The 18218-nt window shown below is 40.5% G+C and overlaps 1 protein-coding gene across 1 annotated transcript; it reads left to right on the forward strand.

The window, feature by feature from the left end:
- Positions 1–1831: 1831 nt before the first annotated feature.
- Positions 1832–8296, forward strand: LOC130247076 (uncharacterized). Its single transcript, XM_056480259.1, has 2 exons — positions 1832–3582; positions 4198–8296. The coding sequence occupies exons 1-2, from the start codon at positions 1832–1834 to the stop codon at positions 8273–8275; spliced, it is 5829 nt and encodes a 1942-aa protein (XP_056336234.1). The 3' UTR covers positions 8276–8296.
- The last annotated feature ends 9922 nt before the right edge of the window (positions 8297–18218 follow it).

Genomic DNA, 18218 nt, shown 5'->3' on the forward strand with positions numbered 1-18218 from the left:
CCGGTTATATGTACTGAAGGATAAGCATTTTATTAAGCTTTGTTAGTAAGTACGTAATAAATATAGACATGAAGGCTTTTGCTGCAAAGAGTTAACTGCTATATTATGAGCGCAAAGTATAGAGAAATGTTACCGGATGCTAGCGCATCCTGTTTTTGGGTGGGGGTGATGGAGAGTCACAAGATGTATGAGCTGTGTGTACGTGCTCTCAAACATCTAAAAAAGGGTGAACTGTTAAGAGAAGATACACAGATACCAGGAAGAGGAATATCTGGTTGCTGAATGGCCAACTTCTTAAGAAAAGACCATATAAGGCTAATAAGAGTTTAGGGTAAGAGTGTGTGTGAGGAACAGTATAAAAGCGGAAGGACAGCAGAGGGGCTTGGACATTAGTACATCTCTCCTGCGCAGGAATTGTACTCTCTAACTTCTTGCATTCAAAATAAAACTTGTTAATTTTCAATTCAGATCTCCGTCAATTTTTGAACATGCAATGGACCATTTGAGTCCAACAATTGGTGACCCGACGACGTGATTGACTGGAGACTCAAACAGATGGACGTTTATTTCTGATGCCAAATCCAGAGGCGCCTCTCTAAAAGAAAGGTAAGCAGAAACCTTTTTCTAAAAATTCTGCTATTGAACATTCTAAATAAGTGGTTTTTGGCATCGGTAAATACGTTGTTCATTTCTTTGATACATTTGATGCATGCAGGAGGTTACAGACTACAGATAAAAATAAAAATAAAAATAAAAAATAAAATAAAAGAGAAGAATGAATTGTGATAAGTTGTGATAGAGAAAGTTAGGGTGAATCGTTAGGATTTACGGAGAAGTCCTGTTCCCTAAATAGGCAATTAGGGTGAATCGTTAGGATTTACGGAGAAGTCCTGTTCCCTAAATAGGCAATTAGGGTGAATCGTTAGGATTTACGGAGAAGTCCTGTTCCCTAAATAGGCAATTAGGGTGAATCGTTAGGATTTACGGAGAAGTCCTGTTCCCTAAATAGGCACTTAGGGTGAATCTTTAGATTTACGGAGAAGTCCTGTTCCCTAAATAGGCAAATAAATTGGAAATTGCCTGTCTTGACGAAGTCATTCATATTTCCAATTATCAGGGTGAATACATAAGTATTTAAAGGAGAAGTCCTTTTCCCTGAGGAGGCAAAACCCTTGAAAATCCCTCTTATTCTGACGAGAATTTGATATTTTCAAGTAAATTTCTCAAGGATAGCAGGTTTAGTGAATTGAGAAATAGTGAGAGTGTAGGGATACAGATAAAATAAATAAAATAATAAAAGGGATCGAAGAATAAATAAATAAATAAATAAAATTAATAAAAAAAAAATTAAAAAAATAAAATAATAATAAAAATAAAAATGGAACGAGAATTTGATAGAGAATGTGAGGAATATGGTTGTCCTCCATTAAGACAACAATGGGACCAAATGACAGATATTTTAATGGCACAAACTGACCCTAAAGATAGGAAAAAATTGACAAAAGAACTAGGTGAATGTGAACGTGAAATGATTGAACATTATGGTACTGATTGTATGGACAAAAAGGGGTCTCTGTTTCAGAAAGTGGGAATAAAAGAGAAAAGAGCACAGGAAGCTGTTTTAAGACACAGAAAAGAGGAAGTAGGGCTGTTGCACAAGCGAGCCCATGCAAAGAAAGGAAAACAGTTAGATAAAATTTTTAGAAGATGGTCTAGAGTCACACTTGCAGCAACTGCGTTGAAACCAAAGAAAAGGGAAGTGAACAGTAAGAATGCTGAAACCAAACTGAGTAAAAAACAGGAAGCTGAGGCTGAGGCAAAGACTGATTCTATGCCGACGCCCACTTCTCAAACCGTGCAGAAGTTGTACCCAGATCTCCCGCCCCCATATAACCCGCCACAGTCAGATATGAAAGAGAAACAGATGCCAGTGTTTAGTGTAAAGGGGGGTACTTTAAACTTAGACGAGATACAGGAAGGAGCAATAGGGGGAGAGCAGTCTGAGGGTGAGGACAGAGAACAACAGAGTAGGATGAAAAATGAACAAAAGGAGGACAGGCATTATGAAGTAATGAGCCAATGTTCTGCTATCCAAATGGAGGTAAAAGATCTGTTAGAACAACTTATTGCTGAAGAACAAAAAACCAGGAAACGAGGTAATAGACATGATGAGAGCAGCCACATTCACTCAGTGATAAGTCCAGTTGTGGAAATCGATGAAAGTGATAATGATAGCCAGGCCAGTTCAGATGGAAGAACAAAACCTAGAAAGAAAATAGATGAATATAAGTCAGGACTACAAGTCAGAATAGATGGAAAACTAACCTTGAAGGAGGATGAGGAAAGAAAGGACGAATATGAGGATAGTAGTGAAGGGGACATGGAAGAAGATAAGTGGCCAGTTACCTCCACACCTCAAACACAGTGGCCTAGACGAAGCAAAAGGTTGATAGATAAGGCCACTAAACCAACACTTGCTACTATGGGAAGGGTGTGCAACATGCCTCTACTGGCAGGACCAACTGGTAGAAACTATCAGCCATGGTCACTAACAGACCTTGAGACCCTAGTAAAAAAACTACCGGCCATAACAGAGGGTGGTGGTAGATGGGTGAATAAGTTATTTGCCCTGTCTCATGGCCAGGTTCTGTCAGTGGGAGACCTAAGACAAATAATGAGTAGAGTACTGTCAGGCCACCAGATTGTAGACATAGAATGCATGGCCGGCACCACAAGTTTGGGAAACAGTGCCCCATTGGTGAAAGGAGGGGGTCAGTCACCTTTGTGTCAGGCTATAAGGGACAAGTTTCCCACCCCCGATACCATGTTTGAGAATTTGAAATTTAAACACAAGGAGGGGGAAAATGGTGCAGCCTATATAAATAGATGTTGCCAAGAATGGGAAGAGGCATGTGATGAGAACCCAATGTCTAACCCTGTGACAAATAGAATTTTCAGGGCTGCTGTACTACAGGGAGCTCCAGCTGGTGTGACCCAAGCCATGGAACAATCTCCTGAGGTACCGGGCAGTGACGATGCTAAATGGAAAAGGTATGCAGTACACTTCATAGACAAAGCAGTCGATAGAGCAGACAAAGAGGGGGGTGAACTCTTAAAATTGCAGAAAGAACTGATAAAGTTACAATTGGAGAAAGAAAAGACAGCAAAGGGTAAAGGCTCAAAACAGATGGCAGCCCAGGCGGCCCAGCCCCCTCCGCAAACGAATGAGGGTAATTACGAGGGCAACCCTCAATACCCTTATGCTAACAGTCAATCACAATGGAACAGGGGAAGGGGAGGAGTTAGGAGTCAGGGAGTGACCAGTCCTGACACATGCTACAAATGTGGAGGCCCTGGACACTGGGCCAACGATTGTCCAACCAATAACACTGGCTGTTACCTGTGTGGACATCCTGGGCATATAGCCAGGAACTGCCACAGTGGACAAAGGGGCCAGCCCCCTCAATATCAGAACAGGGGACGGGGAATACAAAGGGGAAGGAGTCAGCCTCAGAGAGGAGGGTGGGGTGGTAGACCAGTACCACCAAACCAGCCTCGTTTCCAACAACCACTGACTCAACAGTGGGATGGAACAGAGGATGGTTACTATGCATGAAGGTCCCCACAGAAAGCCGAAGAGAGGGCTATGGCCGAGCCCCTCTTGACAATCACTGTTAATAAAAATGACATGGAGGCCTTGGTGGACACAGGAGCCACCTATTCCACCGTTACTGACGGTGTAGATAGACGACAATTATCATCAAAACATGTAGAAGTCATGGGCTTCTCTGGGGATACTGAACGATGGCCAATGACAAAACCACTTCCTGTTACTATCGCAGGACAACAGCTAACACACTCTTTTCTCTACTCAACCAATTCACCTGTTCCCCTACTGGGTAGAGATTTATTAATAAAAGCTGGAGCCAGTATACTTTGTACCCCTGAAGGAGTTATTGTTTCATTTCCTACGGGGCAGACAGTTAACTGCTCACTACAAGGCGACATAGGACACAATCAATGGTTGCTTGCACCTTCACCAACCCCAGACAGTTGTGTAGACATTTACTGGGCCTTGCTGTCCCCATCACAAACAGGAGCCTATTCACTGTTCCAAGAATGGAAAGCGTGGATATACACACTAGACATTTTTACTCCACCTCCTGATGATTTACACTGCACACTGTTTTATGACAGGCAGGAAGATCACGTGTATCAGGAGGCCTTCATAGATATTGAAGGATCGCAATGGAGCTTAAAAAGCACAGGTCTGTTGATAGGAAAGGAAGGTGTGGTGGCTCCAATCTGCTTAACAGAGGAACAAGAAACATGGTACAAAATGAGACAAACTGCTGCCCCACACATATCACTGGCATTGCACCCAACACATGAGGCTAGGGAGCTAGGCTCAATGACAAAGAGACTACTAACGGTCACTGACTGGGAGCCCACAGACAACACACAGTTGTATTACTCCCCATCGGCAGACAGTTACAAGGTAGTGAGGGAAACTCTTGACCTGGGCACTCTGGAACACAAATGGATTTCCAGGTGTCATGGCAGAGATAAATCTGATGGGGAGGGGGCAGAGGAATTGATTAACTCCATGCCACAAGAATTATGGTCAACAGGGCCAACTGATGTGGGATACTGTGACATAACACCTGTCACTTTTGACATTTCTAACGGCCAACCAACATGGGTCCCACAGTACAGAAACAGGCCTGAAGCCGTAGCTGGCATCAAGTCAACGATTGAGGGCCTACTTAGTTCTGGAGTTTTGACTCCCCACCAGTCACAGTGGAACACACCTATATTTCCAGTCCCTAAACAGGGAGGCAAGTATAGGATGGTACATGACCTCAGAGAAATTAACAGTAGGGTTACTACCCCAATAGTTGCTGTCCCTAACCCATATACTGCTCTTTCCATGGTAAACATATCGCACCAATGGTTCTCCTGCATAGACATGGCAAATGCATTTTTCTGCATACCAATTTCAGATGAATGTAAAGATTATTTGGCCTTCACTTTTCAAGGAACCCAATATTCTTACAATAGACTGCCACAGGGGTTCATCTTGAGCCCGGGCATTTTCAATCAGGTTTTGAAACAACAATTACAGGACTGTCAGTTACCAGATGGAGTAGTGACAGTGATGTATGTTGATGACATCTTGATAGCTGCACCTTCGCCAGAGTCATGTTTAAAGGCCACTGAGACTGTCTTAAAGAGACTGTGTGAGGTAGGGTTGAAAGTCAGCAGAGACAAGTTACAGGTTTGTAGACAGACGGCTACCTTTTTGGGAAGAGTGGTAGGAGTAAGTGGAAAGGGGGTATCACCAACACATAAAAAGGACATACTAACATACCCAAAGCCACTCACTGTGAAAGATATGCTTTCTTTCCTAGGTCTAACAGGGTTTAGTAGACATTTCGTCCCACAATATGTGGCTCTGACCAGCCCCCTTAGGGCCATGGTTAAACAATGTGGTATGAGAAACTTGATGACAAAATTGGATTGGACAATGGAGGCTGAGGAAGCATTCCAGAAAATAAAAGCAGAATTGGCTCATTGTAGTAACTTATGTACTCCAGACTATAAAGTGCCATTTCAATTAGACGTGTCAGAAACAATCACAAGCGCGCATGGGGTTTTGTATCAACGACAATCAGGTAACAGAAGAATTTTGTTGTACGTCAGTGTACTTCTAGACCAGGTAGAAGCTAGACAACCACCATGTGCCAGATTTGCTGCAGGTCTAGCTAAGGTAATAGAGAAAACATCACACATCGTCATGGGCCATCAGTTGTTGATCAGGACCTCTCACTCAGTGGCCAGTTTTGTTAACTCAAGTTCATTTACCTTCTCTGCCCTACGGCAGAGAAGAATGCTAAAAATTTTGACAGCTGCAAATATCACCTACAGCCACAATGGGATCAACATGGCTGACCTTATGACTGATGGGGACCATCATGATTGTGCACCATTGACAGATAGATTATCGGTAGCTAGGGAGGGTCTGACAGCCTCCCCACTTCCTGAAACAGACAACCCAATAACACTGTTTACGGATGGTAGTTGCCACAGGGCGAATGATGGAACTCTGAAAGCAGGATTTGCTGTGGTTCAATTACAGGGTAACCAATTTGTCACAATAAAAGCTGAACCCCTAATTGGCAAACAATCTGCACAAAAGGCAGAACTATTGGCCCTAATCAATGCATTGAGACACTCAAAAAGACAGGCTGTCAACATCTACTCTGATTCTGCATATGCAGTGTCCACGGCCCACGTGGAGCTGCCTGTGTGGATCAGATGTGGATTCACAACCTCTTCCGGCCGGCCTATTACTCATGAGAAAGAAGCAAGAGAGCTCTCTGAAGCCATAATGTTGCCAGACAAAGTGGCTATTATCAAGTGCACTGGTCATTCCCAAGGAACTGACCTAATATCAAAAGGGAATGAAGCAGCAGACTTGGCGGCAAAACGTGCCTCAGGCTACCTACAAGGTCAGTTTGTGGTCACATCTGAGCCAGACGTGACATCCCTCCTACCAGAATTCTCAAGAGAATTCTTATCTGAGGAGCAAGACATGGCTGCTCCGGAAGAAAAGTCTGTGTGGAAAAACAAAGGGGCAATCAGACATGATGATGGCTTTTGGACAGCACCTGATGGTAGAGCTTTGCTCCCAGCGTCACTAGTCCCAAGCGTGTTGAAAGAAGCCCACACACATGCACACTGTGGTGATAAGCAAATGTCGCGAACATTGCAATCATGGTGGCATCCTTTTATGCCACACCTAATTTCTGGGTACATAACGACATGTGACATCTGTCAGATGCACAATGTCAAACCAACTATGAAACCGTCTCAGGGATCGTTCCCATTAGCAAATGGCCCAGGGGATGAAGTTATAATTGATTTCACTGACATGATTGAAAAGGTAAATGGTAAACGATACTTGCTTGTTATGATTGATGCATATACTGGGTGGCCAGAGGCTTTCCCGGTGGGCAAGGAAGACAGCACTGCTGTCATTAAATGTCTGATAAACCATTACATCCCACGTCATGGTTTTCCGAGCCGGGTCAGATCTGACAACGGCTCACACTTTAAAAATGAACATCTGGCTGATGTTGAAAAGGCATTGGGTTTAGTACACCATTTCGGGGCAGTCTATCACCCACAGTCACAAGGTAAGGTTGAGCGGTTGAACCTAACATTGAAAAACAAATTGGCTAAAATCTGTGCACAGACTAAATTGACATGGTTAGCTGCTCTTCCACTGGCTCTGATGTCAGTAAGGAGCTCTGTGAGTCGGGCAACAGGATACACGCCCTTTGAACTGTTGACTGGTCGCCAATTTCCTGGCCCACTGACCCCACTACAATTGGAACCAGTACAACCGTTATCACACAAAATTTACTATGACAAATTGACTGCTCTAATTGAATCTTTTGACAAAATGTTACCAACTGATTTTAGGAGACACGAATATCCAGCACCCCTACCTGACCGAACTTGGGACTGGGTGAGATTGAGAATCTACAGGCGTAAATGGAAAGAGCCTCGCTGGTCTGCTCCAATTAAGGTAATTGCACGCACATCTCACTGTGTTCGTCTTGCAGGAAAAGGTGACACTTGGTACCATCTGAGCCAGTGCTGTCCGGCGGACCCACCGTCCAGATCATTGGACGACACCAGAGTGGACCTTGCTTCGCAGGTCCAAGAGAGGGAGGATACCACAGAAAATACAGGAGGGAGTGAGGGTACCACAAAAGGAGGTGACACACAAACACATACACACGATAACAATTTTCATCCATCACAAAGTAACCTACAAACTTTGCAGGTGGTCCATAAAACTGGGGATTTATTCACAGCCCCTAAAGGAGAAGCCGTAGCCCATTGTGTCAGTGCAGACTGTGCATTTGGAGCGGGAATAGCGAAAAAATTCAGAGAAAGATATGGTGTTGACAAGGTAAAGGCCCAGGGGAAAACGAAAGGTGACTGTGCTATAACTCACGAGGCAGACAGAATAGTTCTCCACCTGATCACAAAAACATTTGCCAGAGACCTACCCACATATGAGGACTTTGAGAGCAGTCTAATCTGCATGAGAACGTGGTGTGACAAATTACACATCACCAGATTGTCAATACCCCGGCTGGGGTGTGGTTTGGACAAGTTGGAATTCTATAGAGTTCTCCACATTATTGAAAAGACATTTAAAGGCCAGAATATAACCATTTCAGTTTATACGTTAGAATAAGTTTACTGTGCTTGCTATTTTTATTGTAGCTTTGATATTGATTATATATTATTTGCTGCTAACGCAATAACGCTGTGAAAATAAGATAAAGGAGGACCAGAATTGAATAATAAGAAAAACCAGCATCAATAAAACATGAGGGTCAAGCTGTGGGAAAATTGGAAACTATTGGGGATAGTGGGAATATTAACACTGATAATAGTGGGGACAATTCTAGGAGTAGGAAAAAGTCACAACAGGAATGAAACTTCAACTGTAAAACCAACCAGAGTAAAAAGATCCCTAGGGGAAGAGAACAGGTGTTCCAAGTATTATGGAGGGCTGTCCATAGAATATGTAAAGGGAGAGACAACATCTTACACATTTGATCTATGTCAGGTAATTGACTGTGGGGGACACAATAGTTCATGGCGAGGATATGACGTATATGTTTGTTTTGATCAGACTGTGAATGCATGGTGTAACACGATGGGTAAAGCGGATAATAAGTGGTGTAGAGGGTGGGATCAAGTAGTGGGGTACACAGGGAAATGGACGCCAAACCCAACATGGTTAGGGAATTTTAAAAACGAGTGGAGAAAACTGAAAATACAAAGGGATTATAGTCCTACCCAGAACCCTATTACTATGTCAATAGGGGAGTGGACAGGATACCCCTTAGATGAGACCCATTATGCTGGAAATAACAATCCGCCTAAGTTTCTCCATATACTACTAGGAGTCGAGATATCAGGAACTGACCCCCTGGGAATGATAGAAGTTAAGTTATTAGACAGGGTCAATGTAATAGATAGAAACAAGACAACGACTATAGGACCCCCAATCAGAGATCATAGTAGAGAAATTAGAGGTCGAAGGGTTGTAATACAAATGGATTATACCAAATTAACCCCAGAGGATATACTAGAGAAAGCCACAGGATATGGGGAAACTAATTTGTGGTTAGAATGGATGATTTCCACAGCTAAACAAACAGGAATGACAGATTGTGTTGCATGTGCAAAAGCTAGACCAACCCTTCGAATAGAACCCGCCCCACTGATAATAAATGATCCGGTGGGATTTGGATGCATGATAAATTTGACTAGGCAGTATCGACCAAAAGGATGTGACACTCTAGCGGAAATATTTCCACCAATAAATAACCAGACAAAAACAGGCCCATTTTCTGCAGACCCAGGAAATTTCACCTGTTTTAATTTTACTCCCACCGGAACAGTGCTAGTCAGGGTAGGGCATATTAACCTTTTGTGGTGCAAACAGATTATTAACAATGCAGGGGATATAATAGGACCTTGGGCGCGGGGAGGACTATATTATTACTGTGGAGGGAAAAGATTGTTTGTAAGAATAAAAGGGAAAACTACGGAAGGTATATGTGCGATGGTTAGGTTGGCAGCACCAGTAACACTGATTGGCAACAGACAAGAGGGAAGGGGTGGAAGTACAGCTGGGAGAAGAAAAAGGGACGCAATGTTTGACTTAACCACAAATTCCCCGACCTATATAGATTCAATAGGGGTGCCGAGAGGAGTCCCTGATGAATACAAACTAGTAGACCAAATTGCTGCCAGGTTCGAGAATATCCCAATAATTTCAGCCCTATTCCCTGTCACCCCAAGCAAAAATGTGGATAGAATAAATTATGTGCACTATAATGTGATGAGATTGGCAAATTTAACAAGAGATGCCGTAGAAGGATTATCGGAACAATTGGCCCCAACCTCATTAATGGCAATACAAAATAGAATAGCATTAGATATGCTACTAGCAGAAAAGGGAGGAACGTGCGTATTCTTTGAGGATTTTTGCTGTTCCTATATTCCCAATAATACCGCCCCAGACGGATCAGTAACGAGGGCTTTAGAAGGATTAAAAACCCTTTCTAAAACAATGGCAGAACACTCTGGTGTAAATAACCCATTTGATGATTGGCTGACCGGTGTGTTTGGAAAATATAAAACCATGTTTACATCAGTTTTGATCTCTATAGCTACCTTTGTGGCCATAATAGTGACCTGTGGATGCTGTTGCATCCCGTGTATCAGAACATTGTGTAACAGGGTGATAATAGCAGCAATTGAAAAGAAAGATGGAGCTCCACCCCCTTACACAATGCCTCTGCTGGTATCTTCCGGAAATAATGATGAGGAGGAAGAGGAGGAGGAATGTGACTTATAAATGTTGTTTTTTCCCAATGACTGTGCTTCTTTGCAGATGCTGATTCATCACAAGTTATATGTTTTTTTTTTAGATATTGATGTTTGAGAAATTTGCTGTTGGAAAATGTGTTAAGATTTGAATTTTGATTACTGAAATGTTTGTAGTCTAGATAATTTCAGTGTGATTGACTCAGCTGACATGTTGTGGTTGCCCAAACATCAAATAGGGAACCGACTGGGTGACTTTCCCTACAGGGGTTTTCGGCCCAGTCCAGCTTGAGCACACTGGTTTTTAGGGAATTTATAGGGAATTTATAGGGACCATCATTGTTTGACTGTTATGATTGTGTTTATTGCTTTTATTTTTCCTAATGGTCTGATATGATGTTTCCGGTGAACATGTGGTGGCTGCCCATAAGCCAACTAGGGGGCCGCTTGGGTGTCTTTCCTCACAGAGGTTTTCGACCCAAGCTCATTTGGACATATTGGACCAAGACTTCTGAGATTTTTTTTTTTTTTTTTAAGTGTTTATTAAATGGTGTGGCCTCTTTTCAGAGGCCAAGAGAGGGATTGAAGGATAAGCATTTTATTAAGCTTTGTTAGTAAGTACGTAATAAATATAGACATGAAGGCTTTTGCTGCAAAGAGTTAACTGCTATATTATGAGCGCAAAGTATAGAGAAATGTTACCGGATGCTAGCGCATCCTGTTTTTGGGTGGGGGTGATGGAGAGTCACAAGATGTATGAGCTGTGTGTACGTGCTCTCAAACATCTAAAAAAGGGTGAACTGTTAAGAGAAGATACACAGATACCAGGAAGAGGAATATCTGGTTGCTGAATGGCCAACTTCTTAAGAAAAGACCATATAAGGCTAATAAGAGTTTAGGGTAAGAGTGTGTGTGAGGAACAGTATAAAAGCGGAAGGACAGCAGAGGGGCTTGGACATTAGTACATCTCTCCTGCGCAGGAATTGTACTCTCTAACTTCTTGCATTCAAAATAAAACTTGTTAATTTTCAATTCAGATCTCCGTCAATTTTTGAACATGCAATGGACCATTTGAGTCCAACAGTACGCATCTTAAAAGGGGGACGTATGAATCACCAACTGATTGGTAGTCGATGATGTCGGAGTAGACATATAATGTGTAAAAACCTCCATTGATGTCAGCTTGATGGGGTGCATATGTGGTGACGGTCTTAGTAAAATCTGCTTTTTCATGGTAGGCTGAATGACCTAGGCTCTCTCCAGGTTTCACTCCTAATACGGCCCCTAGTTTCTCATAGAAACCTATAGATACGCTAGGTTTTGCCACCAAATGAATTTTATTTTTTAATTTATCGTAAAACAATGTCCCTGATGGTTTGATAGCATCATTTATAATTTTGATCAAGGTTGGTATATCCTTGTAGTACCCTCCGGGTATTCGAACCAGCCTCGAAACAAAGAAACCAGGTAGATCTTTAAGTACTTTTGTTTCTAGTTTTTTTCTCTCTTCATTATCAGGGTCGGGGTATGTGTTTAGGTTGAACATGCCGTCATCGTCAGTAATGTTATACCAGCTTCTAGGATATTCAATTTCAGCAAGACCCACTTCCCAATCACCTTTCAGGTGTATAGTTTTAGACAAATTAGTCGTATAACTAGATATACGATTTTCAGGATATACAGATAAAGAGGCGTTACACGGGAGCGTAACGTAGAAACCGTTGTTATCCATAGCTAGATTATACAACAATAAACAGCATAGAAAAAGAAACGGGTAATTTAAGGTTTTTGCAAATCCATCAGAGCTTTTTTGTCTATATAACTATTAAATTTCGAGGGCCATCCTAACCATTTCACTAAAACAAGTGTAGACCGTCCTTGCTTTTTCTCACCTAAAATCTTTTCCACTTTGAACGATTTGTTTTTATTGACCCATATTTTCTGTATCTCTTGCTCATAAAAAACTCCTTCGATAACATCACCGTCATAATCTTTGAGCCTGTAGACGGGTGGTTGGCGTGGAATACACTCAGAAACTGTAAAGAATTCTTCGGTGTAGTTCTGTTCGTAACCTTTGGCAAACGGACCTCTCACTTTGGAAATCCTAACTACATCGCCAATGGTATATTTGAACACTGGTTTCTGAATCTTTATGTTACCGTAAGAGTTTTGAAACACCGTAGCTTCGTTTTCCTTGCAGACATCAACGGGTCTCATCTTAATAGTCTTGTGATAGCTGTTGTTGTAGCCTGTCATAATATCTTGTAAGACATCGATGTATCGCCGGGAATTAGTAGCAGTTAGAAAACGCCACATTCTACTTTTTAATGTTCTATTAAAACGTTCCACAACGCTGGCCTTTAAATCAGTAGCTGTTGCAAAATGATTAATATCATGTTTTTTCATAAGATCTTGAAAATGTTTGTTGAAAAATTCCTTCCCCTGGTCAGTCTGCAACTTCCGTGGAATGCGACCCTCCTCGAGTATAGACTCGAACGCTTTAGTAACTTCGACTCCACTCTTATTCTTCAACACCCGACTCCATGCATACTTGCTGAATACATCTATACAAGTCAGCATGAATTTATTACCGTCGTTTTCCGTAGAATAGGCTGACATATCGACGAGGACGGCTTGATACTGAGTATCAACGCCATATACCACTACTCTATTTCGTTTGTATTTTAATGGTGCTGTTTTATGTAAAGTGTAAGCATCTTGCCCGGCCAACCAGGCTGATACCTGTTTATCGCTTAAACGGACTCCGCTCTCCTTAAACACGGCATCTTTTAAGCGTTTTTTACCACCTAAAGCGCCGGGGCTTGATGGATCATAATAAACATTCTTCATTAAATCAGACATGCTTCTGTTTTGACAGCTCTCAAAGAATAACGCAAACATTGTTTGTACGAGTCTTTTTATTTAAAGCATGGAAACATACATGACATGAAATCAGAAAATGATTACATAACGATTTTACAAACTGTCTAGGTAGCATAGAAATTGTACACAAGATGACATGTCTTTATCTAGAATGTAAGTGACCAAAGATTCAACAATTTCAGATATGTCATCAACATCATTTTTTGCAATCAGCGATATACATACATCCGCCACATATGTAGACATACAGAGGACATCACCGACTCCGAACTGCTCAGATACTTCAGACATAGCATCTAGAACTCTTCTAATCATAAAACACGTTGGTTCGGTACCATTAACACAAACATTAATCATATTGACCCATGAATTATCCAGAGTTCTCACAACCTTCATTTCGTTTTTGAAATTTGCAACCCTTCTGGACCGAGGTAATCGGTCAACATTCGTAGCTTCATTAATGACTTTACATAAAAGGCTATTTAACTGATTTTTGTAGTACTCTTTTAAAAAGCTTTCAAGTATCTTACTAGGTTTACATGTATTACCCATTGTGGAGTTTCACCCAATTCGAGGTCTAACCACTGCGGTGCCAGAAATCGACAGCGTCGCTGACGATTTTCTCACAGGAGTCGTCCAGAATCTTGGTTCTGATGTCTTCCAATCTTGCGACGATGAACGGTTCGCTCCTCAATTCATGTAGAATGCCCAGGACAGTCCCGTGGATCATCTGAGGCTGCGACTTTAAGCCAACACGCATCATAGCCTGTGGCACAGCCGTGTGGAACTCTGGTTTGATCAGCTTATTGACGAGTGTTCCAAAGTGTGTGTCGAAGTAGAATGGTGATGGTTCAAACAGACAAGTGTGTTGCAGCTGGCTGGGGTGGTCGATAACACAACCATTGCATTCCTTTTTCAGCTGCTCATCGATGAGGTGCTGCATGAGCACTGTGATCAGAGCTTTTATGATCTTGAAACCGGAACTGCAGAAACACCCATCCGTGACGTCAAACTTTGCATGATCATCTTTTTTGTACTTGTTGGTCAGGTATGTCAGGTTACGGTATCCTAGTTCGGTGCAGAATTTATCCAGCCAGTTTTTTTCATCGTTGTTTGGTTCAGAAGATTTGAATATCTCAAAGCATGGTAAGTCGCGGTCTAATACAGAAGTTCCGAATTTCGGAAAGCACGGTAAGGCGTTGTCATCAGGAGGATCCAAATTGGTATCCTCGGGCCTAAAGACGGCAAATTCTGAAGAGATTTGTTGAGACATGCTGTAGTACTGTGCTGGTCACTCGTCGATTAGGACTTTTTATGCTCGTAGTAGATGGGTGGAGATAGTTGCGAATGATCCCTCCCACGCCGCACAGACCTCTGGGGGTGAAACAGCTGAACTTTAATATTTCTGTATCGATCATTCAAATCACACCATTTGAACAATTGGTTTATTGATCCAAAAATGTCAGCCATCTTGTCGACATCTCGCCAGAGGATGGGAAGAACCATTTCATATCGTTCGTTATGCTCGTCAGCATGTATTATTCCGGAACGCTCACGAAGCTTTGTCTTGTCATCGCATAAGAATATGTAGATGCAGTCTTCAGGGTTCTTTTCACAGTTGTTTCCAACCACACGAAACCGATTGTTTGGTTTTTCAGAATCCCATTCTGCGATAAATGGCTCCTGTTTAGAATTACGGACATCTGGCCAGACATGTTTGTAGAATAAGAACCAGTCTTTAACCGTTAGGACCAGGCAAGGGTCCTCCAGAGCATGCGGTTCTCCAGATTCTGTTATGTACAAGGTAACCCGCTGCTTTTTGTCAAATAAGTAATGACAAATGAGCTCGCTGGGCATAGCAAACTCATTTTTCACGTATCGTTTATTTTCGTGAAGAAAATTTGTCAGTTTCACGCTGGCAATCCTTTTCCTGGGGGCCATCATAACCCTTCTCATTAGATGGTCACCGGATTTTTCTTCCATAGAGATAGGGTTACCATTTAAGTCGGTATTGACCTCGTCGCACCAAATCTGACCGGGTCTGCTAGCGCTTACTTCGAAGGCCGACATGGCTTTGACATAACAGTCACCGTGTTACTAGGTCTATATATATTTATATACACATAGAGCGATACCATCTACAGATGACACACCCCACGTTCTGGCAGTTGTATGTCGTGTCAGCAATTTCCTATCATTATTTAACATTAGGACAAAGATTGACTCATCATTCTATCGTTCTGAAGCATCTGACTGGTTGTGGTCTAACGACCAACAATTTTTCCTTATCTCCTAACACCATATAGAAAATATGATGTAACAGTCATCAGATATGCCTTCTATCTTTCACAAGCAGACTTCAAACGTCTTCAAATTACCAAGACCCAGCCCAACACCCATACCAGAGACACACACACACACACACATCGAGCCAGTATGGTCATACCAGAGCGCAGGCAAGACCAGGTGGGAGATACTAATAGTTTATTAATTATATTAAAATATAATAAAATATATTAGTATAATATAATAGTGTATAATAGTATATAATTATAATACTTTATTGCAATAATTAAAATATAATGTATTACAATAATTAAAATATAATATAATGTAGTACAATAATTAAAATATAATATAATGTAGTACAATATTTAAAATATAATATAATGTAGTACAATAATTAAAATATGGTTTTAATAACGGTTGATATATTTTATTTCATTTGATTACAATCTAATTAATAATATTATAATATCTATTTTTATAATTAATATTACAATTAATAATATTTACAATATTACAATTAATAATAATTTAATTAAACTGATAGGAATATAATTACCGGAATTATTGTTTAATTACCGGAATTATAATTTAATTACCGGAATTATAATTTAATTACCGGAATTATTCATTTAATTAAACTGATAAGAATCTATTTACCGGAATTATTATTTTAATTAAACTGATAAGAATCTAATTACCGGAATTATTAAATGTATATTAAAAAGGGGCGGGGCTTAAACCGGAAGTCCCGCCTAAAAGGGGCGTGGCAGTCATCAATCAAATTTCTTGACACAAGCCGCCCCATATTCCTCTCTCTCAGAACAGCCTATTTCTGCCTTGTAGGAATCAGCTTATTTCAGCTTTCTAAGGCCAAAAACAGCAAGTGATAAAAACTGCTCAAAACAGTGAAAATGCACAGTGTTTTTGTTTTTAACAACATAATATGCATAATTAAACATGTTTTAACAAGCTCTAAGTGAATACTGAGTGAAATGAGAGAGTTTGCAGAACAGCCTATTTCTGCATCGCAGGAATCAGCTTATTTCAGCTTTCTAATGCCAAAAACAGCAGGTGATAAAAACTGCTCAAAACAGTGAAAATGAACAATGTTTTTTGTTTTTAACAACATAATATGCATAATTAAACATGTTTTAACAAGCTCTAAGTGAATACTGAGTGAAATGAGAGAGTTTGCAGAACAGCCTATTTCTGCATCGCAGGAATCAGCTTATTTCAGCTTTCTAATGCCAAAAACAGCAGGTGATAAAAACTGCTCAAAACAGTGAAAATAAACAATGTTTTTTGTTTTTAACAACATAATATGCAGTATTAAACATGTTTTAACAAGTTGCAAGTGAATACTGAGTGAAATGAGAGAGTTTGCAGAACAGCCTATTTCTGCATTGCAGGAATCAGCTTATTAGCTTTCTAAGGCCAAAAACAGCAAGTGATAAAAACTGCTCAAAACAGTGAAAATGAACAATGTTTTTGTTTTTAACAACATAATATGCAGAATTAAACATGTTTTAACAAGTTGCAAGTAAATACTGAGTGAAATGAGAGAGTTTGCAGAACAGCCTATTTCTGCATTGCAGGAATCAGCTTATTTCAGCTTTCTAAGGCCAAAAACAGCAAGTGATAAAAACTGCTCACAACAGTAAAAAATGAACAATGTTTTTGTTTTTAACAGCATAATATGCAGTATTAAATGTGTTTTTACAAGTTGCAAGTGAATACTGAGTAAAATTAGAAAGTTTGCAGAACAGCCTATTTCTGCATTGCAGGAATCAGCTTATTTCAGCTTTCTAATGCCAAAAACAGCAGGTGAAAAACTGCTCAAAACAGTGAAAATGAACAATGTTTTTGTTTTTAACTACATAATATGCAGTATTAAACATGTTTTAACAAGTTGCAAGTGAATATTGAGTGAAATGAGAAAGTTTGCAGAACAGCCTATTTCAGCGTTGCATGAATCAGCTTATTTCAGCTTTCTAAGGCCAAAAACAGCAGGTGATAAAAACTACTCAAACAGTGAAAATGAACAATGTTTTTAACAACATAATATGCAGTTTTAAACATGTTTTAACAAGTTGCAAGTGAATATTGAGTGAAATGAGAGAGTTTGCAGAACAGCCTATTTCAGCGTTGCAGGAATCAGCTTATTTCAGCTTTTTAGGGCCAAAAACAGCAGGTGATAAAAACTGCTCAAAACAGTGAAAATGAACAATGTTTTTGTTTTTAACAACATAATATGCAGTATTAAACATGTTTTAACAAGTTGCAAATGAATACTGAGCGAATTGAGAGAGTTTGCAGAACAGCCTATTTCTGCATTGCAGGAATCAGCTTATTTCAGCTTTCCAAGGCCAAAAACAGCAAGTGATACAAACTGCTCAAAACAGTGAAAATGAACAATGTTTTTGTTTTTAACAACATAATATGCAGAATTAAACATGTTTTAACAAGTTGCAATTGAATACTGAGTGAAATGAGAGAGTTTGCAGAACAGCCTGTTTCAGCGTTGCAGGAATCAGCTTATTTCAGCTTACTAAGGCCAAAAACAGCAGGTGATAAAAACTAATCAAATTAGTGAAAATGAACAATGTTTTTTGTTTTTAGCA

The sequence above is a fragment of the Danio aesculapii genome, chromosome 19 (assembly GCF_903798145.1).
Source record: "Danio aesculapii chromosome 19, fDanAes4.1, whole genome shotgun sequence".
Classification (NCBI taxonomy): domain Eukaryota; kingdom Metazoa; phylum Chordata; class Actinopteri; order Cypriniformes; family Danionidae; genus Danio; species Danio aesculapii.

What these genes read in the sequence shown, in the direction of transcription:
- LOC130247076 (XM_056480259.1), top strand. Translation starts at nt 1,832, where the DNA reads ATGCCGACGCCCACTTCTCAAACCGTGCAGAAGTTGTACCCAGATCTC. An exon ending in CAACAACCACTGACTCAACA is followed by an intron (nt 3,583 to 4,197) that starts GTGGGATGGAAC and finishes GTTTTATGACAG; the next exon opens with GCAGGAAGATCACGTGTATC.